Raw genomic sequence first — 25,174 nt, forward strand, 5'->3', positions numbered from 1 at the left:
ATAGGTACTGGAGTAGGCTATTCGGCCCTTTGAGCCAGCACCACCATTTAATGCGATCATGGCTGATCATGCAATTTCAGTATCCCATTCCCACTGTCTCCCCATACCGTTTAGCTGCAAGGGCTATATCCAGCTTTCTCTGGAATATATAAAATTGCATGAGAAACAGTTGCCAAGTTGCTCACTCCACTCATTCCTGGCTCATTTTATACTGGGAATTTAGACAAATTGGGCTAATACCTATTTGAGTTTAGGAAAAAGAGAGCTGATCTTGTTGAAACAAATGAGATCTCCGTGGGGTTTGATAAGATGAATACCAGGAGTTTATTTCCTCTTGTGGGAATAACTATAACTGGAGACAACTTTTAAGAATTTGGCTCCCTATTCAGAGAGAATTGAGATTAGCATGTGCAACTCTCTTCCCTAAAAAGCAGTGGCAGTAAATCACTGAATTGAGAGATTAATTTTTGATAGACAATTGAGTCAAGGATTGTGGGGAAGTAGATGGGAAAATTGAGCTGTGCGGCAAACCAGGCTAGGACTGTCAAATGGCCGAACCTTGCTCCTTTGCCAAACTTCAAAGCTACTTTTACATCTGAAAATGTATTCATTTGTTCGAAATTTCTAAAAAGAGCTTATTTCCATTATGTCCTATCAGACAGTTAATCTGCACTTTTTAAAAATAATTGCATGAAGTGTTTATAGTATTCTATAAAATGATTCAAAGCTATTGACAGATATAGGCTCATTATATATTTATTGCTATTATTGTTGAGAGCTCGGGATCTAAAATGGAAGGATGATTTATGGATTTAATTTGTATTTCTGTTGAGAAGGGAAATATATGATTCTTATTTTCGTTTTAGATTCGAGTGGCAGAGGGGTATGTGGAAATTTGTTTCGTTTACTTGTACTTATATGAGTTGAATTGTTCAGTGCATTAGAAAGGAAAGGAATCTGCTCACAGAAAATCAGAACAAACCAGAAAATGTCACACAGTGTGCAGATTTATTCTGAGGAGGTTCTTAAAGCAGATGTAGTGTTAGTTTAGCAATCTCCATTATACAGTAGTCAGAACAGGGCTGGAGAGAAGTTCTGAGTTGCTTAGTAGGTTGTTGGTATGTTCAAAAGGGAGACAATCTGACGAGGTTACTGAAGACATGAGGTTCAGAAACACATTAGGAAGTAAGTGAGCCGAGTTAGTAGCTTGTTTTAGGATTTCGGGAAGAGACCAAAACTGTTGAAAATAACAGCGAGCAAATACACAGATCTTTTCTGAAAAGGAAACCCATTACAGTCATGCAAGCTGAATAAGAAGTTTTAGTATGGGGGCAGGGGTGATCCTTCACTCATGTTTGAGTGTCTGTAAGATACTTGCGGGGGTAAAAGAGTTAAATCTTTTTGATATTTGCAACAAGAGTTCCAAATGGTTCTTGTACAATGTAAAATAGTTCATATTTTTCTTTTGTGTGCAATAAGGGTTTGTGTTCTTTTGATAAAAGTTCATCGGTTGCCTCTTTTGAACATGTTCAGTGTCTTATGGTCTCTTAAATTAGGTCTCATTCTGGAATTTGACTTACACAGTATTATCATTAGCTAAAATTACGATACTTACAAGGTTTACCAACCCCCCTCCCCACTTTCTTTTTTGCAGGTCTTGGCTTTTGCTGGGTTGGAGTGACTGGCACCAGCAACCCTTTGATCTACTACTCAAATGGCTACCCTTCATTGTGAGACATTAATGGGTCAATTTTAACCACACCCAACCAGGAAAACCAGGAACTTAAGTAAAGTGGCGCATGTAATTTACCTGGATGGATGTTGCAGCCTCACCACCTGCTGTGATTTCAACCCACACTTCTAAGCAAAAAGCAGTGACACCTCCGGAAAGAAAAGTGCTTTTTTCTAAACATGCAGATTGATGTTCATTAACCAGAGCTTGGATGGGGAAGCAGTTGTGGCTTTCCAACCATGGTTAGCTGGTGGCAAGAAGAGCAAAAGAAATGTGGGTTTTATTTAAGTTTCCCAATAAAACAGGTGGAATAGCAGGTTCCCTTACCTCAAATGTCCCCTCTCCTCTCCCATTTATAAGATGCTCACATTCATTCAAGACATACTTGAGCACTAGAGATCACTCATTCAGGTCTCTAAGAATGGCTTGCTGCAGACAGAGGATACACTTCCCAGCTGGGTTCACATGTGAAATAGACTGGCTCAGTAATGACCGTTTTCCTGATTTCACACTGTGCAACTTGGACAGATTACACTCTACCTGGGCCCCCACCACAGAACTTCACCCAACCCTCCCAAAATTAAAATCACCTCCATATCTTTCTGTATGGCATCATAGAGAGCATTGTGACTGATCCCGATCCTGCCTTATTCAAATACATTTCCACCTTCCAGAAATGCCATTAAATGCAGATTTCTGACCAGCTTATGGTGAGAAAATTGGGACCTCTCTCATATCACTACCATCAGTTCAGCAGATAGCAAGTAATTTAACACAGGCCAGGATTTCCATTGGAGACCTTTCCTGCCTGTACAGCTAGTCAGTGCACTTAGCAACAAAGGCACATGAGTAGCCAAATATAATTCTAAACCTTTGGTAATATAGCTGTTGACATTTCAGTTGATAGCATATCTTCAAAGACATGCATGCAGTATGACACAACATAATAGAGGTCAGACACAGGAATGTCAGTCGGTTTTTGTGCAATCTTAAGGGTTTTATATAGTCAGTTCAAATGTGTGAATCAAACAAGTAGTTCAAAAGATTTCTTATGATTTGCAGCCCAGGGAGAATTCCTCTATTCTCAGAATTATAAGCAGTACTCTGAAATGTACAGGGGTAGCAAGAATGAAAGACTGGTATTTGTGAAGGCTATCAATACAATAATTCATGGATATTCCTCAGATTCCGAAGCAGTCGATGTTTAAATGCAACAAGACCTGGACAATATCCTGGTTTGGGCTGAAAACTGGCAAGCAATTAACTTGACACACAAATGCCAAATCATGGATATCTCCAACAAAAAAGAATGTGACTATTGTCCCTTGATATTCAATGGTGCTACCATCACTGATTCCCCAACTATCAACACCCTTGGGGTTTCTGGTGACCAGAAATGGAAGCTGAAAACGTGTTGCTGGAAAAGCGCAGCAGGTCAGGCAGCATCCAAGGAGCAGGAGAATTGACGTTTCGGGCATGAGCCCGAACTCTAGCTATATACTGTGGCTACAAGAGCAGGTCAGAGGCTAGGAACCCTGCAGTAGCACACATCCTGATTACAAAACACCAGTCCATTGTCTACAAGGCCCAAGTCAGGAGCACGATGGAATACTCCCTTGTTTGATTGAGTGCAGCTTGAACAACATTCAAGAAACTTGACATCATAAAAACAGCCCACTTCATGAGCACCAGCTTGATCATCATGGGGTTACAACCCAATAGGTCCCAGATATGCAGACTGTTGAGCTCATAACAGCCTGGTAAAATTGTGGGAAATAGGTTCATTGACATCCCATGTTAAACTGAAGCCAAATCTACACAGACCCCACTTCTGTGGCACAGCATAATAGATTTGGCACTCACTGGGTTAAAGAAATATCATGAGGAACCTCACTGACGTCATAAATACATAGAAAGCTTATCCCACAAGGACAGGAGCATCACCATATTTCATGTGTTATTCAGGTGAGGCTGGAAAACATGGAGCTCAAAAGATTACTAAAGCTTCAGGGACAGGTGATATAAATAAAAGCAACTGTAAGTTCCAGGTGGTAGATTTGCTCATGAAGCACAATGTCACACAGATCCTCATGTTATTCACTAGAGTCATTAATAAAGGAAATAGTCAGTGAAATGTTGCCTCAAGCTAAGCTGGTTACAGTGGTTTATGTCACCACCACAACACAACAGAATGTAAACTGATAGGTTTACTGAGGCTGCCAGCAAATATCCAAATGTATCATAGTACAATTACTTGCCAACTCTATATTGGAATTAATTAACTTTTTTAGTGCCTCTCACTTTCCCAGGTCTCTGCAAATTGCAATATTTGTCTCATGAGAAAGTAAGGAATTACTCCAGCACCCCTATAGCTCTTGGTCTGTTATATTTAAAGGTACACAACAGAATGCATTTGTTTCTGCCTCTCACTTTCTTCTACCTGTATATCTTTTCTAAAAAAGTTATCTTTGCTTGACAGCTCAATTAGATTAAAAATCACAAAGCGAAGTACAGTCAATGTCTTTTAACTACAGCCCTCTCTTGCATCAAGATGCTGATCTACTGATTTACCTTGGGGCAATCTTTGAAAGAGAACATTTTACTTAGCAATGTTCAAAAAGCTTATATTCCTGCACAGCTTCTCACCTCCAAGAAAACTGTTCAAATTTCTTTAGATAGAGAGGCAAAATATTAGCAGAAAATAGGTATGGCAGGAGTCCTGTTGAATGCTGCTGTGAACACTTTATTAACTGTGATCCACAAAACAAATAATGTATTTATTTATTGTCACTTCACAGTGAATAATGAAGTAAACTAAGGTGAAAAGCTTCAACAGTCGCCTCAATCTGGAGCCATTTTGAACAGTTTAAGAATAAAAGGGATAAAAGATATATCTGAAAGAGAATAGTTTTAAGAAAAATAGGATGTAAGATATGACTGAAAGCGCTGAGATGGCTCACCAACACCAGTACTGCCACCCCCTACTCCATCGCTGGATCTATCAAAGTAGGAGTCACTATTCTTCAGTCACCCTCTCTTCACCGCTGGGCCCACCTCACCGATGCTGCCACCATTACTGGGTCCTGTACTGAACCACACTTGCCCTGCAACCAGGAATCCCCGGCTCCATCTCCACCTTGCCAATGCCTGGAGTCCCCTCTCTGGACCTAATGCAATCAGGAGTCCCTGGCTCCGCTGCTAGACCAGGCCACCGCCGCTGTCTTGCCTGGAAATCTGGTCTGGCCTCCATCCTCTGAGATGTCACCTTACCAGCGTCACCCATTACTGGAGAAGCTCTGCTATCACGGCCAGCGCCGGATCTGAATACCGGGACCCTGCTGCCATCACTGCCTCCAGCTGCCATGAGGAGCCATGTCTGGCACCACCTCTGACTGCCAGGAGAAGCCACCATTCCGCATAGCCCGATCCAGCTGCCATGTCGATTTCACCAATTAACAGACTGCAAAAGACTTAAAAGGAAAGAAAAATGAAAGAAAAAGAGAAGTTAAAAAAAAACAAAACGCATGCAGGAACAGATAAACCCCAGCAAGAGCCCAGATGCAGCTCTCTTACTCTACCGCCATCTTGATTTTGGGTTAGCAAATGGGTTAGGTGTTGTGGTTTTGGATAAGGAGGAGGATTTTCCACCTTTCTGGAATGAAGAGAAGACCATACTCTAAGTCCACTTTCTGGTCCAGGTGGAAGAATTGCCAAACTGAATGCAATCTACTTCTCCGTAGTACAATGAATTGTATATCTTTTCATATGGTGTTAGATTACGGAAATGTTTTGCTGCCATGGTATCATTTTCAGAAGCTACAGTTACCATAACCAAAGTAGCTGATCTGAGATTTTCAAAGCTAAGAATTCATGTACATATACACTCACACTAAGCCTGTAACATCCAGATGTGTGCCAAAAGATACTGAATCTTACTCAAATGAAACAAACAGTAAGTAGTACCTGCAGGCACGAGGTCACTACATTTAATAACCATTCTCCACATTTAGCCACCATCACCATTCCCTCACAGAAAAAATTAATCAATGTTAATCAAAATATTTGATTTTAATTAATTAGCATTTGCTCTAAGTTGCCTTACACTGTAAAAATAAATCAACAATAAATTGGTTAATCACACCCTACTCCCTTTCTTTTGATAAATGACGATGTGTACTGATCTAGCTCGGTTAACAATTAGTCCACCTTCGATTCTCTTGCTTTAACCAAAACCTTTTCAAAATAGTTCTTGGCTTAACTTAGTTTTTGCTTTCTTTTGGATTAATCTTTTCACAATTTAAGGAAATTGTCTTTTTTTTTCAGAAATGACCCTGATTCTTGCAAGTGATCACATTTTTTGTTTTTTGGACTATAGACTGGAATGGAAATTGGACTGCTCCATAGGTGAAATAATGAAAGTTTGGCAACTTAGCAAAATCAAGTGATGCAATTTTGGCAGTGCAGTACAATATTGCTTTTCAGAGCAGTGAGAGGCTACTTTGAGACATCACGACATCAAGAGTCTCTGCATGAAGAGAAGATTGCCTGACAAAAGCCCTTGGATTGGTCAACCTGTAATTTGTTATAAATTTGTAGGTGCAGAGGAGCCTGAGACTTTCAGAGCTGGCATATTGAAAACGCCTCTCTCCATTTTTCTCATGTGTAAAAGAAGAGAAAACATAGAAAGCATAAAAGAAAGAGTTCTAACAAGGAAAAACCTAGATTCACCAAATTGACTGAAGAACAACCATCACTTTACAGACAACAGCATTGTTGTAATCAATGCGAACTGTGAGGGATAATTTAACACCCTTAGCTGAACTTTGGGACAATTTAACACTCCTGCTGGAATTTTGATCTGCAGAATAGGTCCCTGTCTATCTTTTTCCACATATAATGCCGGTGTCAGTTATTCAGTATGTGTATTTGAGGTCTTTAAAGGCTTGTAATTAAAGTTAAACAGTGGATTAGGAATACATTTTCTCTGCCACCTTATGTATATTGCAATAAATACAAGTTATTTTCTATTAACGAAAAAGTACTGTCCCTATCTCTGAGCTAAAGGCCAGAGTTCAGGTCCTACATGCTTCCGAAATGGGTAATGACATCTTTGAACCAGATTGATTACAAAATATCTACACAGTTCTGAGTGTATTCCGAACCTGGAGCACTCCAATCTGATAGACCACCAGGCTGTTTCCATGAATACATATGATTTCTTAAAACTGCTCCTTTGTATTAGAAGATGACAGAGATTGAAACAATTTGAAGTACAACACCTCCAAAACTTGATAAAATTCACACGTGGATTTATTGCTGTGATGAGGTTAGGTTCCTAATCATATGTTCAAAACGAACACGAATTACTTATAGACGGTGACATATAGTTCCTGAATTTATGTTTCAGAAAAGGTCACTTTGATGGTTCAACACATGAACACTCAGCTTCGAATCAAAAAGTCCGAAAGTTGAAACCCATGGGAGCGTACTGGCGATATTTGCTTCTCTGACTGATTGAGATTATTCAGCACGTGGCTGTATTAGTAAATGAGGCAATGTATGATTGTGAGAAGCAGCACCCCTAAGATTGGAAAAATAATGGAGTTTTGAGGAATAGTGTGATTTTCTCTGTTGGAATTGTGCCTATATTGTTAGACTGAAAGTACCCCATGAGTTCTCTAAGGTCTGATCAAACGATTGCCAAGAAGACACATGCACTTCAATATGTAGTAAATTTATTGCTATATGAAGGATGTTGGTAGGCTTGAAAGGAATGCCCGATGAAGGGCTCATGCCTGAAATGCCGATTCTTCTGCTTCTTGGATGCTGCCTGACCTGCTGTGCTTTTCCAGCACTACACGCTTGACAACCATGAAAGTCTCCCTACTGAGAAACAAACTCAACCTTCAATACTACTTTTTTGCCTTCTACTTGATGCTGCTATTGCTACAGAAATCAAAGTATTGGGAGAGATGCCCACGCTCAAGTTAATACAAGAAACACAGTCATATAAATTCAAGGAACAAAGGCAGTCACAATAATGTAAAAATGCAGACAGTCATGTTAATGCAAGAAATCCAGGTAGTCGCAGTAATGCAAGTAGCTGTATCAATGCAAGAAATGTTTATCATTTAGACATTATCATTAAGCAAGAAACACAGTCGGTCTTGCCAATGTAAGAAATGCTTGTAGACCAATTGATGTGCAATACAGAGACAGTACACTTAAACCAAGAAAGACAAGCAGCCCCACAAAGACAAGAAAGTTTGAACAACTTTTTCTTGAAAATTTGGTTCCTATGGAATTTAGACAGCGTCATTGCTTTTAAACTTTGGGAGTACTAGGCTCAATAACATCATTCTGATGTAAGTCCTGACAAGCTGCACTGGGATGAAAAACACACAATCTTTTAATGATTTTTTTGTTGAAACCAGTTCAAAGGCCTCAATTTTCAAAGGTTCAGTAGAATCTTCAACATTACAAAAATGGCTCCGGAACTTTTGTCCCTGAACAAGGCTCCTGTGATTTTCACAGGGAATGAATGTGATGTGGTCCAATTTGCACATCCATGGTTCATGGAGGCGAAGGTTAGAGTGCTGGCTAATTGCCTCCGTCCAATCTGATTTTCACTAGTGGGTTGTCTAAAACAGGAATTTTGCAACTTCTAAAGCTGTCAGAGTCCTTTTGAGTGGTAGGTTCCCCTTCTGAAGAAAGAAGATTCCCTTTGGATATTTCCCTGGAAAGTCTTTAAGGGGTGCCCTTTGGGATTCACGAATGTGAATAAAAACCATGTAAACTATTCAGCACATTGAAACTTTCAAGAGAATTATGATAGTTATTAAAATAATTTGTCAAAAACATTGCCTTTTAAATATTTGAAAGAAAGACTACATACAGTGTTAAAAAGCATGTTTGCTGTTTCATTCTGTCTGTTGATAAGCGTGGGAGCTACCATTACAGGATCAGTTCTGCAAGACTGATTTCACAGCCTTTCATTGTCTACACTGGAGTGCCTTTCATTTCATAATTTGACAGTTGAAGTGGAAATATAAATTCCAATACTTGTCTTATTAGGAATTAAAGAAAGTGAAAGGTGATACTTTTAAAAAATCAATGGGAATTTTTAAGAAAAGTGGTTAATTCTTCATCAGATACTTAAAGCTTTATTTTATCGTATCTTAGATCCTGTGTGGTCCAAGGTGGATACTAGGTGAGTTGACATGGTAGATGTCAGGGCAAAGGGCGATGGGCCTAGGGTTGGCATGAATTGGCACTAAGTTTACATAGGGGCTATAAGCAGATATGTGGGTGTAAGGGTGTATGGGGAGGGGGAGGTATGAGATAGCACAGGTTGACATGGATGCAGCATGGGAGTTTGTGGGGAGAGCTGAGGCTATGTGAGGAGTGAAGGTTTTATAGTTTTCATTAAAAGAAATTTCCAATACAGTGCCAGAGCACCAAGGCAGGGTCTCTGTACCTGACAACCTCATCACTTATTCTGGACTCCCAGAAAATGCAACCAACTCCCCTAACAAAAATCTGAAGTTTCTGGGTTTGAGGATGCAGGCTTTGTTCCAACCCTGTGCTCCTCACCTGGGAGTGGCAATTCAGGTCACATTTAACACCAACTGCTATGGCTCTTTACAGTAGTGCTGAAGTGAGTCACAATTTAACACTGATCATGCAATATATTTTGGTCAAGAACATTTGCAAATCATATATAAAACCTGAAATTGTCATCTGAATATTTGAAGCGTTGTGATTATTTTATATACAAGTTCCTTTTTCTGCTATACACCACTGTCTGACCCAAGAAACAGCAAACATACTGTTTCTAGAATTCTGAAAATGAGTCATTTGTGACATTTGTGAAAGTGGAATGGAGGTTCTGTGTCTGAATTTTGCTCTGTAGCACCAAGGTGTGCTTATTGTTCCTTTCCAGATGACACAGCTGAAATGCAAGAGCTCAGAGTCAAATGTGAGTGTGTTAACATTCTAACATGGATTGGCACCAACATAAAATCTTCACCTTAAATATGTCCTCCTCTGCTTTACGTGGAATGTACAGCTAAAAAATAGACCATCCATCCCAAATGGACTGGGCTATATTGATGCTCCATCCAAGTTCGCTCCCACCTGTCTTTATCTAGGGACATAGAAAGCTTTACAACACAGATGGAGGTCATTTGGCTCATTATGTCTGTGCTAACCTTAATGCTGGCATCTGTGTTGCTCATCTCAACTATTTCATTAGACTGCAATCTCCATATTCCAATCACTATCTGGAAGGAATTCAATCTTAAATTTTATTTTCATACCTTTAGTTGCAATATCTCAGTTTTTAAAAGTTCTTTCATAGAATATGGACATCACTGACATGGCCAGCATTCATTATGCATCCTTGATTGCCATGGAGAACTGCCATGGTGGTTATTTAGCTCCATTGCCAAGGACACCAAAGCCTCAGATGAGGAAATGCTTTACATCAGTTTCTTTTTAGCTTTGGAAAGAATTGCAGTGGTGGTATAGCAGTTTTTGTGTATGTTAGTGATCGTAATGGAAAGAGTTAAACATATGGCCGACAGTAGGCTCTGATCAATTCGAATCACCCACTGTGGAGTCTCCTTTTTAAGTTTGTTTTTTCCCTGATGTTCTTACACACTTGATGCAACTGCAACACACTAACTTCTGTGAACAAGCAACCAAATTTTATTCAGTACAGTACAGTACAAGCTTTGGAGAAATTCTGAACACTCCTTACCAGAGTTACATGGTGTGTTCAGGGGTCTCCATGAACAAAGGAAACAGTCCTTCCTTTATACAAAACCTTTACATCACAGTTAGTAATGCGCACAGGACAATTCCCAGTCACGCCCTCACAGTCACGTCACTCAAGACACACCCAACCACTCCCGCACAGTCACATACTACTCAAGATACAAAGCAGAGACCACCTCACCTCCAGCAACAATGTAATGCAAACCATCCCTTAATAGCCAGATCTGGTGTGAATTGTATTTTTTTTATAATTATAGGGGTGTAGTCAAATTCCAACTGTAATGCTCCTATTGATTTCTGAATAGGGGATGAAAATGTAAATCTCCTCTGAATGGCAAGGAATGGGAATATAAACCTCTCACATTCTACCGATAAGACAAAAGACACACCAGCCTACTACTCGGCGCACTCAATTTCTTGCAGGTCAGCAGAACAAATTAACTCTTTAATATCACATTCTTGGAGAGCATCTGTGTGAATGATTTGCTACCTGACTGTCCAGCGACCAATCACTACAAATACTTGCTATAGCAGTATAAATACTCAATGTTGGCTTAATTCTCTGAAAACTTATCAGCAACCTGGATCTCCAATGTACTAAATTATGAATGCAATAAGACTTTGGTTGGTGATATCGTTAAAGTTGTAACATTTTATTAGGTTAAAATAAAACACAAGCACATCACCTTGTCTCAGATCTGATTCATGGTTTGTGATCTCAGCCAAAGTGAGAGAAGGGGTGGAACAATTAACTTTGGTGTCCTTTGGCAAAATTTGGGAAGGGGAAGGGAGTTGGAGAAAGAAAGCTTTGTCTGAAAACTGTGCAGGACTGTGCTGGGCAAGGTGTGAATTTTTCCCCCTTTATATTAATTCACAGGTAGTAGCTGTGAGCAAAGGCATTATTAACAGCCATAACTAACTGCCCACCTTCTTGAACCGAGAGTGTGTTGCTAGAAAAGCACAGCAGGTCAGGCAGCATCCGAGGAGCAGGAAAATCGACGTTTCAGGCCGGGAGCCCTTCATCAGGAATGAGCTCCCGATTTTCCTGTTCCTCTGATGCAGCCTGTCCTGCTGTGCTTTTCCAACAACACATTCTCAACTCTGATCTCCAGCATCTGCAGACCTCACCGACCCCCTTGAACTGCTGCAGCGTGTTGTCGTAGTTTTGATACAGTTGAGTAGCTTGTTAGGTCATTCCAGAGAGCAGTTAAGAATCAAATGCATTGGTATGGGTCTGGATTATCATGTCGCAGACAGACCACAATTGCACATTTCCTTCTCTAAACAACTTTCATGAACCAGTTGGCTTTTTAGGACAATCCAACAGTTTTTCATTCACTAAAACTGATCACTTTCAATTGTAGGTTTATTTAATGAACTGAATTTTAAATTCCCCAAATGCTGTGATTTAAACTCACATCTGTAACACAGTCCAGCTAAAAAACAACTAGGCGACTCTACCCAGTAAACCCCGAAACGTCGAATTTCCTGTTCCTTGGATGCTGCCTAACCTGCTGTGCTTTAACCAGCAACACATTTTCAGCTCTGATCTCCAGCATCTGCAGACCTCACTTTTTATTCGAAGACTCTACCCAGTAACATTTATACTGATGTTGGCTCAGTGATTGGATTAGGCTTGACTGTGGTGCTGCACATTACTGTTTAATCTGGTAATTCAAAGGCATCCATGGAGCAGGCTGGACCACGACTTATAGTGGATATATATATGTGTATATAAAGCATTAAATGCTACACCATTGCTTGATCTACCATGCTCCATAAAGAAAACTCCAATCCAAAAATGACTTTCTCTACCTCAGTCACAATTGTAACTTAGGCAGAATAGGGAGATTTTAGAGGCTTCAATAGGACTTTGCCTGTTTTATAAAGTTGTTGTTAGTGTACCACTAATGAATCTATTTGCACATTTATTTTGCCATTCTAAAACTAAAGGCCTATTAATGGGAAGCAAACACAATAAAAAGGACATAGTACTGACTGAGAAAGTTTAAAATTAGACAACTATATTTATAAACATTTAACCTTTATTATATGATAATTGAATAATCTATAATTTGTGATCAGGGTGCTTAATCTTCATTGAACTTCTAACATACTGATGGGAGAAAAGAAATTTGAAGAAGGTCCTCATTTGATCATTAAAAAATGCAATATTTATGACTAGTCTTCAATAAAAAACAATGTATTTAGGTGAGGTATTTCAGCACTGAGGAAAAATATCACATTCCCATTTCAAAATATTAGCACTGACATTAGTGGTCATGGATGAAGCATCACTTAGGTAATGGGTACAACAAAGGACCTTTCCTTTTACCCCCACACGAGCCTGAATTCTAACACAACATTTTTCATTTCCTATATGAGCACCATACCTCACAGCTTCATTGCTCAGGGAGAGTGCTTGTTTATTTTCAACGATCGACAGTTTTGTGCCACATCTCATCACCAGAAGTTATTAGGTTGAGAATGCCAACACCCATTTCATGCAAAGCGATCATAACTCTAAACTTCATTTTGTCTCACAGATGCTGTGAAATCATGTCCGATGATTTAAATATGTGCTAGATTTGGAAGTGAAAGCGCAGCATTTCAGCTCCTTGGAATGTTTTGTTACATTAAAAATGCTTTGATTTTGTCCAATAGCTTACTTACCTCAATTAGCCCATCACATACATTCTTGTATTACCAATAAAGATTCAAACTTGTACTGCATACTTTTGTCAGAAATGCATATGGTACATACAGCAGTAAACACCACAATAAATGCTAATCGGTATCACAGAGGATGCTATGTAAACAAGGCATCATATGATGTCTCATGTTGTTACATGTTCTGTCCAATGCAAGACAAACACCATGTTACGCCTTCTGAATTTTATTCAATTTGCAAAAATTTGTGCAGTCCTTTATAGAAATATGCAAAATAAATTATTCAGTTCAAAAATGCAATGGTTGCTGCAGACGTGACAGATCCTAGAGTTTAATGCATTTCGATTCCCTGAAGATATCACTTTGAAAGTTGATTATGTCTGAAATTGCTGTTTTTCATAATTCACAAAGGTACATCCATTTTATTTAATGGTTTCCGTCACTTCTGTCTCAGGCAAGAAATTAGATCATCGGACATTTGGATTAATTTTCTACAAAAATTGAACTTTTTAAATGAGATTAATTATATTATTAAATATTTAATGAACTTAACTACTCAGCAGGAAATATTGTACTACCCTCTTATGGCCACCAACATAACTGCAGCTATTTGCAACTGGCGGATGACTGCTTACTACTTTCAAGCTCTACAAGGGAAGCCACTAACCAGAAGTCCTTGTGTATTTAAAAGAAAAATACAAACCTTCATTTGACAAAGGGGTGCTTTAGTGAAGGGTTGATGTACACGGCCGTTTTTAACCATTCCACCAGTGGCTATGATATACGATGAGTAGAAAGTCTTCTCCATCCCCAAAGGAGATTCAATATTCCGACAAGTTCAGATGTCAAATACTTCAGCCTGCTGCAAAACATATGACTTAGCGATGTGTATGCACGGGGCAGGCCAAACATCTAGTCAACTGAAAGCAGGAACCATATGAAATTGGTGCAGCTCATTATAATGGGGGAAGTGTGAAGTAAGTGGTGCCCATTTAGCTTATTGGTATTATGTTAAAATCAGGTTTCTCCAATACTATTTAAATTTAACCAGCATCTCTCAAAGGGTTAGCGTGCTATGGCTGCAGACAGGAGGTGATGTACAGGAAGCAAAAAATGCTTGTGAGGTTTGTAGATTGCACCTGAGGCTCTCCACTGCTACATTGGGAACTCGTTGACAGTGGACAGGAAAAAGGAGTTGCAGGTACAGAAAGCCCTACAAGCAACACCTCCAATAGAATCAGCAAGATGTGACTAAGATGATAAATTCGATGAGACTATCTCCAAGTTGTGGCTGCAATGCAAAAAGAGACCAATTTGTGATGTTAAGAATTCTATATTTCATTTAACTCCTCCCTCCTCAAACACTGACCTCTTCATAAACCTCCACACTTGTACAACTGCTGCACCAAATTTTATTTCACTTCCTACTCCTGCTCACACATTCTGTACCCGGCAAAAGCCAACTATTTTCCAAAGGTACAAGGCTTGAATCAGTCGACAAGTCTACCTACCTCAGCAGCACTCTCTAGAGTGGCAGGCATTGGCGATAAAGTCAATGCAAGAATAGCTAAGGCCAGTGGTTATGACAGAATCCCTGCAGTGCAGATAGAGATCAATTGGCCCATTTGCCTCTTAAATGTTGCAACTGTATAAGCCTCCACCACATCCTCTGGCAGCTTATTCCATACACATACCACCCTTGGTGTGAAAATGTTGCCCCATAGGTCTCTCTTATATCTTTCCCCTCTCACCCTAAACCTATGCCCTCTAGTTCTGGACTCCCCAACCCTAGGGAAAAGACTTTGTTTATTTATCCTATCCATGCCCCATATAATTCTGTAAACCTCTATAAGGTCACCCTGCAGCCTCCAGTGCTTCAGGGAACACAGCCCCAGTCTGTTCAGCCTCTCCCTATAGCTCAAATCCTCCAACCCTGGCAACATCGTTGAAAATCTTTTTTGAAGCCTTTTAAGTTTCACAACATCTTTCTGATAAGAAAGAGACCAGAATTGCACACAATATTCCAACAGTGGCCTAACCAATGTCTTGTACAGACGCAACATGACGTCCTAACTCCTGCACTCAATACTCTGACCAATAAAGGAAAGCATACCAAACACCTTCTTCACTATCCTATCTACCTGCAACTCCACTTTCAAGGAGCTATGAACCTGCACTCCAAGGTCTCTTTGTTCAACAACACTCCCTACGACCTTACCATTAAGTGTATAGGTCTTGCTAAGATTTCCTTTCCCAAAATGCAGCACCTCACATTTATCTGAATTAAACTCCATCTGCCACTTCTCAGCCCATTGGCCCATCTGGTCCAGATCCTGTTGTAATCTGAGGTAACCCTCTTCACTGTCCACTACAATTCCAATTTTGGTGTCATCTGCAAACTTACTAACTGGACCTCTTATGCTCGCATCCAAATCGTTTATGTAAATGACAAAAAGTAGAGGAAGGGTACAAGTCTATGACTCTATTGCTAAGTGTTATCTGTGTAAAGGATGTGTGTTTGTACAATTCTGTCCGATTTTAAAGTTCAAGTTTTATTTGCATTAATGCACAAATACTTTTACCCCAACATAAGTTGTGACATGGGGTTTTTGCTAGCACCCTGTCCTCGAAACTTTGGCTCCCTCAGGTTTTTCAATTCAGATCATACAGCTGCTCATATTGCAACGACATGGCACTACAGAAGGTCACAGCTGAGTCAGATCTTTCTTTCCAGCACTTTAATCCTTCCCCTTTCAACACAAGAGTAAGATAAAGAGATGTCCATGCAGCTAGAACATTCATAAGAGGGAGAACTGTGCAGCAAAACAAGTTAAAGCACGACTTGTATTTCATATTTTGGGCTTGTATATTATTCTATTTAGACTAATGGAGCGAAGGTGTTCTTGCTGATGAATTCAAAATGCTACAACAGATTTTAAAAATGGCTACTGTGCAGAAGAGTGAACGCAGAAGACAAATGCAGATGCTCTCCAATAGAATCCCCTTAGAAGAGAGTGAACTTCATTTTGTATTTGTCCAATGTTAACCCTGATTTGGTGCTAGAACTGGATCTAAAAATTCAACTGTCCCTTTTTCATGCACAGATGCCTTTCATCTTGACAATCCAAACAATACCTGAAACAATAACCTGATAGATGCACAAGGGGATAAATAAACACTGGAAGCTTTCCTGGGGGACAGAATCTGAAACATAATTACAAAGCTAGGCTTGATGATATGACAAAGCCAACAAGAACATGAGTATTAATGCTGTTTATGTTTAGAATAAGATATTTGTCACGATGAAAATACCAGAATTCAAAGGGCAGTCAAGGGGAATTTGAAGATCCACAAAAGTAAGTGCTGTAATAATTAATGATGTGGAGGAGCCGGTGTTGGACTTGGGTGGACAAAGTTAAAAATCAGAAGAAAGCGAGGACTGCAGATACTGGAGAGCAAAGTCGAGAATTCCTGATGAAGAGCTTATGCCCGAAACATTGAGTCTCCTGCTCCTCAGATGCTGCCTGCCTGCTGTTTCTTTCCAACACTACATTCTCGATCACGAAAGTTAAAAATCCCACAACACCAGGTTATAGTCCAACAGCTAGTGCTTCCAAATAAACCTGTTGGACTGTGGCCTGGTATTGTGTGATTTTGAACAATAATTAATGTGCAACAAGTGATTCGGAGGGCAGGTGGAATATTGATGTTTATTTCAGTGGCAGTGGAATATAAATGCAAGTAAGTTTTACTGCAACCGTGCAGGATTTTGGTGACACCGTGTCTGGAATACTGTATAGAATTTTGGTCTCTTCACTTAAAAACAAAAGGTCACAGTTGCATTAGAAGCAGCTCAAAAAAGGTTCACTTGATTCATTCCTGAATTGAAAGGTTAATCTTATGAAGAAAGATTGAACTGGTTGGATCTTTACCCATTGAAGTTCAGAAGAATAAAGGCAATCCTGTTGGAGAAACAGAAATAGGGGACACAGTTTAAGAATGAGGGATCGCATGTTAAAGATGGAGACAACAGGATTTGTTTTTCTCTCAGAGGGCCAATATTTTCTGGGGAGGAAAGTTCCACAGTCTAATGTATGCTGATCAATTAAACTTTTCAAGATCGGGCAGATCAGATTAGATTGACAAGGCAGTCAAAGGTCAGGGTGGTCCTAACAGGAAGGGGAGCTGAGACTAGAACCAGATCAGCCATGATCTTACTGGATGTTTCAGCAGGGTCTAAGGGCAAATGGCCTACTTCTGCTTCTAAGTTTTATGTTCCCACATTCCTTCAATGATGAATACTATTGACTATTCACAATATTTTGATAATTATTCATTGCACATGGTCAAGTCATGCAGGCAATAGGTCTGAGTGTGTAATCTTTGACTCTAACAGCTTGTTGCGCTGCAGTAAATACCTTATTTATTGCTGAATTATTTTAAATCAGAAAAACCAATGTGACTTCCACCCAATTTGCTGCTGGAAAAGTGCCCAGAATTCATAAGTGTACAGTTCACATTCAGGTTGCTTCCACGGCATGCATTCCTGGTGATGAGACGAACAGGCAAATACTTTGTTGACCAGAATTTGAGCATCAAGGAACTGGGTTGAACAGGGATAGTGCACCTTTCATTATTTTGTTAGCCATGGCTCAGGACTGCTGAGTCTGAAGATTCTGGGCTGAAGATCCCTTTGAGTTCAAAATCCAGACTGACAGTTCAGTGCAGCGCTGAGAAAGTGCAACACAATTGCCTTTTAGGTGCGTTATTAACCAATGCCCTATCTACACTCTCATGTTCGCATAAAAGGTCCCAGCATGTTATTTGAAGAAGAGCAGTAGAGTTCTCCTGGGTGCTCCAACCAATATTTATCCCTCAACAAAATGTTGAGTGTGACACAAAGTTTACTGAGGCAGTGGCTACATGGGAAAGGGAAGCAGGAACTATAATTTTTATTGGCTTTGAGACATGTTCAGAAAATCAAACAACCCAAAGTTAACATCGACAAATTCATTCTGGAATGCAAACTGGGACAACTCACAAACCCTTTCTCTGTCATAATTAGCCTCTTGAAGCCATTTCTCATTCACTACCATCCATCAAAATACATTAGGGCAAAGTGATTTGACACTTGTATGGTTAAAGCATTGATTTAATTTTTAAATAATTAAATATCAATTTAGTTTTAAAGTTTTAATTTTGCACTGCTTCATGAGAAAACAAGATTTTGCCCATCCAAGTAGGAAGCCCTTTGTGTGAGAAGTGTTTCACAGAAGTTAGGACCTTTGAGTCCAAGGGACAAGTATGAAGTTGGGGAAAATTTATTATTTAAAACACTACTAAATAATAAAACTCAGGACATGTCAAATCCAAGCACTTTCATTTTGAATGAATGGATGGATATAAATTGAGATGTTTGCTGTGGGTTTGAGGTCTTTATAGCGGAGCACTGATTCAAACCAGTTTTTCCAGCTGGTGTTTCGTAGATCTGGATTGAACCCAACAGAACATGCATCTTAAAGACTGGTGAGCATTTATTTGAATAATATGAATGTTTTCAAGGCAGTCAAATTCAACGGTGGCTTTGAATATATGGCTGACTCATATATTAAACTGCTGCATTATTACAATTCTGTCACAAAATGTAATCTGTGCAATTTATACAGTGAACATTATAATCCCATGCGTGATTAACATACAAATGACATTATGATATGAGAAGGAAAATGTAGCAATTTTGTTACATTAATGTTATGTCCCAATGCAGTTGCTAGGTGCTGAAACATTACTTTGTACCATAAAAGCAGTATGGAAGGGGAAAATATATATTAACTTGAGATTTGGCATTGTTCAGATCAGCTAGTTATGAAGGCTGACTTATTTTATTCATTACAGTAATATAAAATCAGAAGCCAGGAGCCAAGATTTTTTTTGGAAGTGAGCTTTTGATTTTTTTTTAAGTTACCATCTCGCCTTTCTTGATGCATTCCTACTGAATTTGTTGCTGCCTGGTGACATTCCAGTGCAAACCGGCTGACAAGCTGGGCAGCAAGAATGTTGCAGTTAAGTAATTTTGGATTTTTTTTTCCCCCAAACACCTTTTTAAAAATATTAAAATGTCAGAAGTGCTGAGGTCAAAATTGGAAATTTAATTATCTGAACATGTCTAACACCTTCACTCCACAACACCATAAATTACTTAGCTGCATTCCACTCAAAACTACTGCAACACTGTTCAGTGAGCTGTGGGACTATGGCTTGAAGTGCGGTGGTAAAGGAAACTTTTCATAATGAATGAATTCAAATTTGTCACCTAACACCTGAAAGACAGGGTTAACTATTTCTACTGAGAATGCCCATAAGGACCCACACCAACCTTTACAGAGGCACCAGAGAAAGCATTCTATCTGGGTGACTAACAGCATGCTGTGGCAACTGCTCGGCCCAGGACTGTAAGAAACTACAGAAAATTGTGTACATAGCCCAGACTATCAGACAAGCCAATCTCCCATCCACGGACTCCATCTACACCTCTCGGTGACACAGGAAGGCTGCCATCATCAATGACCCTGCCCACTCCAGTAATACTCTCTTCCAACCTCTTCTGCTAGGCATTAGATACAAAAGCTTAAATGTGGGTACCAACAAGTTCAGGACAGTTTCTTCCCTGGTTAGATTGTTGAATGGATCTTTCCAATTTCAAATCTAATGTTGATATGGCTTTTGTGCACCTTCGGTGTAGCCATATTCTTGTATACCTCGCTTTATCTAAACACCCTATCATATGTATGTCCTTGTATGTTATGATCTGCTGGTACTGCACGCAAAACTAAACTTTTCATTGTACTTAAGTACACGAGGCAACAATAAATCAAATCAGAGCATCTATTTTCCCAACAGATGATTATTAACAGAAATTCTGAATTTAACTTTGGGAGTGTTGCTGAACAAAGAGACCTTGGAGTGCAGGTTCATAGCTCCTTGAAAGTGGAGGTGCAGGTAGACAGGGTAGTGAAGAAAGCATTTGGTATGCTTTCCTTTATTGCTCAGAGTATTGAGTACAGGAGTTGGGAGGTTTGAATAGACAAACTCTTTTTCTTTGGGGTATGGGAGTCCAGAACTAGAGAGCATACATTTAGGGTGAGAGGGGAAAGATATAAGAGAGCCCTAAGGGGCAACATTTTTATGCAGAGGGTGGTATGTGCATGGAATGAGTTGCCAGAGGAAGTGGGGGAGGCTGGTACAATTGCAACATTTAAGAGGCATCTGGATGGGTATATGAATAGGAAGGGTTTGGAGGGATATGGGCCGGGTGCTGGCAGGTGGGACGAGATTTGGTTGGGATATCTGGTCGGCATGGATGAGTAGGACCCAAGGGTCTGTTTCTGTGCTGTACATCTCTATGACTCGATGACTATAAGTACTGTACATATGCTTATCAAATGCAGTGGCACTGCTGCTGATGACAAATTATACTGTACAAATATCACACAATCATCTTCATTCTAGGTCAGAACTATATGCTGTATTCTTGTTAATAACCTGTAAGAATTGTGAATAGCCAGAACAAACCATCACCATGTGATTTCTTGCATGTTTACAGTGGGAGAAACTTTCACCTTAATCAATGTTGAATCCACTCAATTTCTATCCCACTGAAATCAGATGAAGTCAGTCATCTTCTCCATCAGTTTTAATGCTCAGGTGCTGAGGGTGAAACTTACTCTTGTTTTTAAATACCATTGTATATTCTATTTGGTTCAATTCTTAAAATTTATAATCAATTAGTCACATTTAAATAACATAGTATTTACCCTACTTCTGTAACTTTCAGCGCTTAACAGAGGTGTTGTGGTGCACACCATTCAATGGGCACTCGTATGTTTCCTACCTATACCTCATTTATTTTACTAAAGCTATTCATTTGTTGATTATATTTTTACTCCCAGAAGTACTTATACCTACTTCAGCATGAAGACAAGAAAATTATGCACTTTAGCTCGATCTTACAATGCATTCAACCGCACGTCACCTAGACATTGGCAAATGTGGCCAATAATAAAGTCCAGTTTTCTTTTATACTAAGAATGAATTGTAACATTTTCAAGCGACAGAAGTTTTCTGGGACATTTTTGCAGAACCACTGAAGCACAGTGCTAAGATGATTTTATTTGCAGTTCGGCAAAGAAATATAGCCACTTTAATTTACTTAGGTGAAACAAATGAATTCTTTCATAACTGAAAACTGACCCAGTTTTCACTTGAGAACTGACCCAGGCTTCACCTATCTCTTTGGGTTGAGGACAAAGAACAGACTCTGCCTTGATGATTTGAGTGTCACATCCTGGCGCGTTGGTGCACATTTTCCTATAACTTGATCGCTTGGTAAAATCAACCCCCACCCCCACCCACCCACCCCAATTAAGTCATATTATGTGTAGGGCTAAAGTCATGCTGGCAGCACTGTCATCAATATTTGTGATTCACTGAAAGACAATCTTAATGGACCATCCATATGGGAGGAATACTGATGAAGTACTGAAGCAGAGTCTCAAGAGACTTCAGGTCCTCCTCATCATTACTTTGGTGACATCTCTAAAAGCTCTGGAGGTGTAGTGTCAACACTCTCCGAGTGAATCATCAGATTTGCGCAAAGGAACTCGTGTTTTTATTTTTTAAACATACTTCACATTACTAATAATTTCAAAGAGTTAATTTCTGTTGTCACAAGTACATTGGAAATTAGGACCTTTGAACGTCAAATAATGATTGTTTTCTATTTCCACACTGAAACCTCCACTTACCCTTCTGTTCAATTACAAGCAAAACCAATTCTTTTATAAAGTCTAGAAAATATACCACCTACGTTGCCATTTATAATTTATCATGACCAATAAGAGCTAAGATCCTGAGATCTGTACCATATAGCCTAGAAGCTACTAATGGTCTCTCCAGGGTAGTTGATGATGGCAGCAGTCAGGAATTGGAGACTGTCCAGTTTGAAATTATCTTTCCAATAAATGTATGAAGCAATGAAAATTAATTTTAAGGTAGGAGTTGATCTCAAAGTATTCTAACTATTAACGGAAGTAAGTGTGGAGTTTTCATGCACAGGGCTAGAAACAGTTGTATCTGTTAAACAGACACTGAAACAGGAAATGTTCTGGAACCATTCAAAATATTACCGCAAGCACAATATGTACACCTAAGTGTTTTCTTATACAAAATAACAACAAAGGCAGCATACTCATCTGAATTCCCAAAGCAGCAGAATAGCACAAGGTACTCAACCTGCTGCAGCACTGTAAAAATATTTCTTTATAAAGCATTACACCTTTATTTTTTAGGTAATTCTTTATTTTGATTGTGCTGACAACACACTGCATCAATATGTTCCTGGAGATAAATCTGCTCCTTTTAACCAAAAACTGCACTCATTACACTGATGGCTGTTTGAGAAAGACAGACATTTTTCAATCTGATTACTTCTATGTTAACTCATCACTTTTCAAAGGCTGACTGTCGAAAGGATGCATATTGTTCTCCACAGGGACCAAATTTGGCCATAATGCACTATTTAATTATTTAGAAGAACAGGCCGTTCTGAGCCACCCGAAACGTCTTCCAATCTTCATCCAGTAATTTCACATTAAATGTTATTCTTAGTTCACCAACCTGAAGATGCAATTCCATCGAAAGAATCCATAAGTCTCACAGCAGAAGACAGCAAACAATACAAAATTTCTATCCATCAACATTTTCACCTTCACATTGGCTGGCACACACAAATACATTTTTTCTTTGTTCTCTCGTAGCTCAGTCAGCCTTTTCTTTTCAACTTTGACAGCCAAGTATTGAGCAGGGCTCCTTTCATAAACTCAAATTTTGAAGAAAGGTCATGGAATTTGAAATGTTAATTCTGCTTTCTCTCCACAGATGCTGCAGACCTGCTGGGTTTCTCCAGTAATTTCTATTTTTATTTTAGGTTTGAACCATTCATAATTCTTTGCTTTATTCCTTTCATAAGGGTTACTCTCCCTAACTGCAGACTTTGCTCCCACTAATGCTGTGAAATCATCTTGGTCCTGCTGGATGTTTTGATTTGAAATCACCAAGAGCATATACAATCCACGGAATGAAAAACAGTCAAGTGCCGCTTTGGGTACCTCTTCCCTAATTTTGCACTGAATTACATAGAATTTACAGCACAGAAACAGGTAAACTGGCTCCACTAGTCTATAGTCACACAAGCCCATGCTCCCACCCTGCCATTGCCACTTCCCCTTTAGTCTAGTCTTCCCAGAATAATCTTCTCCTCCTTCCTTGCCCGTGATAAATTGAGTTCTTTTACTCCCTCTTTATTTGCCTCTTGCACAGGAAACCACAGTGGTTCGGAAAAGAACTGGGAAAAATGTCATTCCAACTGCAGCAGCCAAGTTAGAGCACAGCAGATTTTTTGATTTAACCTTGAATGGATGTTCCCCTTCACCTATTGTTCATTAATTCAACATTCTCTTTGATTTCAGTCCACGCTTCTTTTTGTTGATTTTGGATATCCTTTTCCTGGTATCTATCCTGTTTTGCTGTTCCAATTTGAAATTGGAAGTAGAACCTGGACTGAAGTTGGGAGAATGTGTTGTGATTTAAAAATCACAGTATACCACCGTGAAATCCTATCAACTAATTTGCTGCTCTGAACTTACTGTGACTTTAAAATAGTAAATTTCATTTCCAAAGGCAAGATTCCCAACACCAGCATGGTAAGATGAATCTTACTTTGTTCTAAAACAGAGGTGCAAAAGTTATACTTGATAGTATATGGTAAGTTACTTGAAATGCTCATTATAACAGCTCTTGACCTTCTGCTCTGAATTTTATGTTTCTGCCACTTACATGTTCAGCTAAGACCAAAGTGTAATACAAAAGTATTTCTCATCTTGAAACAACCATGCATGTTATTATACATTCCTTAGTTATTCTGTGCTATCCAGTAACACATTAAGGCTGCTAAAACTTTGCAAACCTGTGACCCACACTACTTATGCAGACACACTGGATTATCACCACCTGACATTTTCCACAAGCTATCCTGACTTGGAACTACATCACTGTTAAGATTAGAGTGGTGCTGGAAAAGCACAGCAGGTCAGGCAGCATCTGAGGAGCAGGAAGATTGAAAAGCCCTTCATCAGGAATGAGGGTGCTGCCTGACCTGCTGTGCTTTTCCAGCACCACTCTAATCTTCACTCTGATCTCCAGCATCTGCAGTCCTCACTTTTGCCTACTACATCACTGTTCCTTTGCTATTTTGGGTCAAAATCCTGGAACTCCCTAACAGTATTGTGGCTGTTCCTACACCACATGGACTGCAGCGGCTCAAGAAAGCAGCTCTTTCCCACTTTCTGCAGGGCAATTAGGAGTGGTCAAAAAATACTGGTTTAGCCAGCAACACCCATATCCTCATATTGACCTCATTTTATATATCAAAAGTAAAGTTTTGCTGCTGTTTCATACTCAGAAGTATCTTTTGGTAATGATTACAAAAAATGTATCTTTAGCATTGATTGCCAGAAGTAGATTTTGCACATATTGAACAAAACTGCTCCTGATCCTGTTAATTTTGACTCTGTTCTTTCTTTGTCGTATTCTAGACAGTAACTGTAGATCAAGTGAACAGCAGTGCTGAAGTTATACAGCAGAGACATGTTGTCTAAAAATAATTTATTACTCAATTACTAAATATCAGCATGTGATGTAAGGAGCGCCAGGCAGCGACTTAATGCTTCTCACTTTGATAGAAACAGATTCTCAGTTTAGCTCAGAAAACAAAGTTCATTATACAATGGCAGCTGTTAAATTCATATGAAAAATGGCATTTGCTTTTAGCTCAGCTCAAAAGAGCCCCCTGCACAAAAGAAACACAACAGAAAGGCATTTGAGCCAAGTATTGGTTTAGCCTAGTTTCTTGCAATGATTTCTAGTTGTATTCCTGCC

At 39.3% G+C, this 25,174-nt stretch overlaps 1 protein-coding gene across 4 annotated transcripts in view; it reads right to left on the reverse strand.

The window, feature by feature from the left end:
- Positions 1-25,174, reverse strand: part of LOC132827769 (endonuclease V-like) — a 110,923-nt gene that overhangs the window by 40,904 nt on the left and 44,845 nt on the right. For 2 of the 4 annotated variants that reach the window (XM_060844473.1, XM_060844470.1), the window contains one exon: positions 22,721-22,855. The exons of 1 other annotated variant lie outside the window; for it this stretch is intronic. In XM_060844473.1, coding sequence (XP_060700456.1) covers positions 22,766-22,855 — 90 coding nt within the window. In that variant the 3' untranslated portion in view covers positions 22,721-22,765. Of the gene's footprint in view, positions 1-13,965; positions 14,040-22,720; positions 22,856-25,174 lie in introns of those variants that run through there. One more of the 4 variants, XM_060844472.1, reaches the window with a different exon arrangement.

The sequence above is a fragment of the Hemiscyllium ocellatum genome, chromosome 25 (genome assembly GCF_020745735.1).
Source record: "Hemiscyllium ocellatum isolate sHemOce1 chromosome 25, sHemOce1.pat.X.cur, whole genome shotgun sequence".
Lineage (NCBI taxonomy): Eukaryota > Metazoa > Chordata > Chondrichthyes > Orectolobiformes > Hemiscylliidae > Hemiscyllium > Hemiscyllium ocellatum.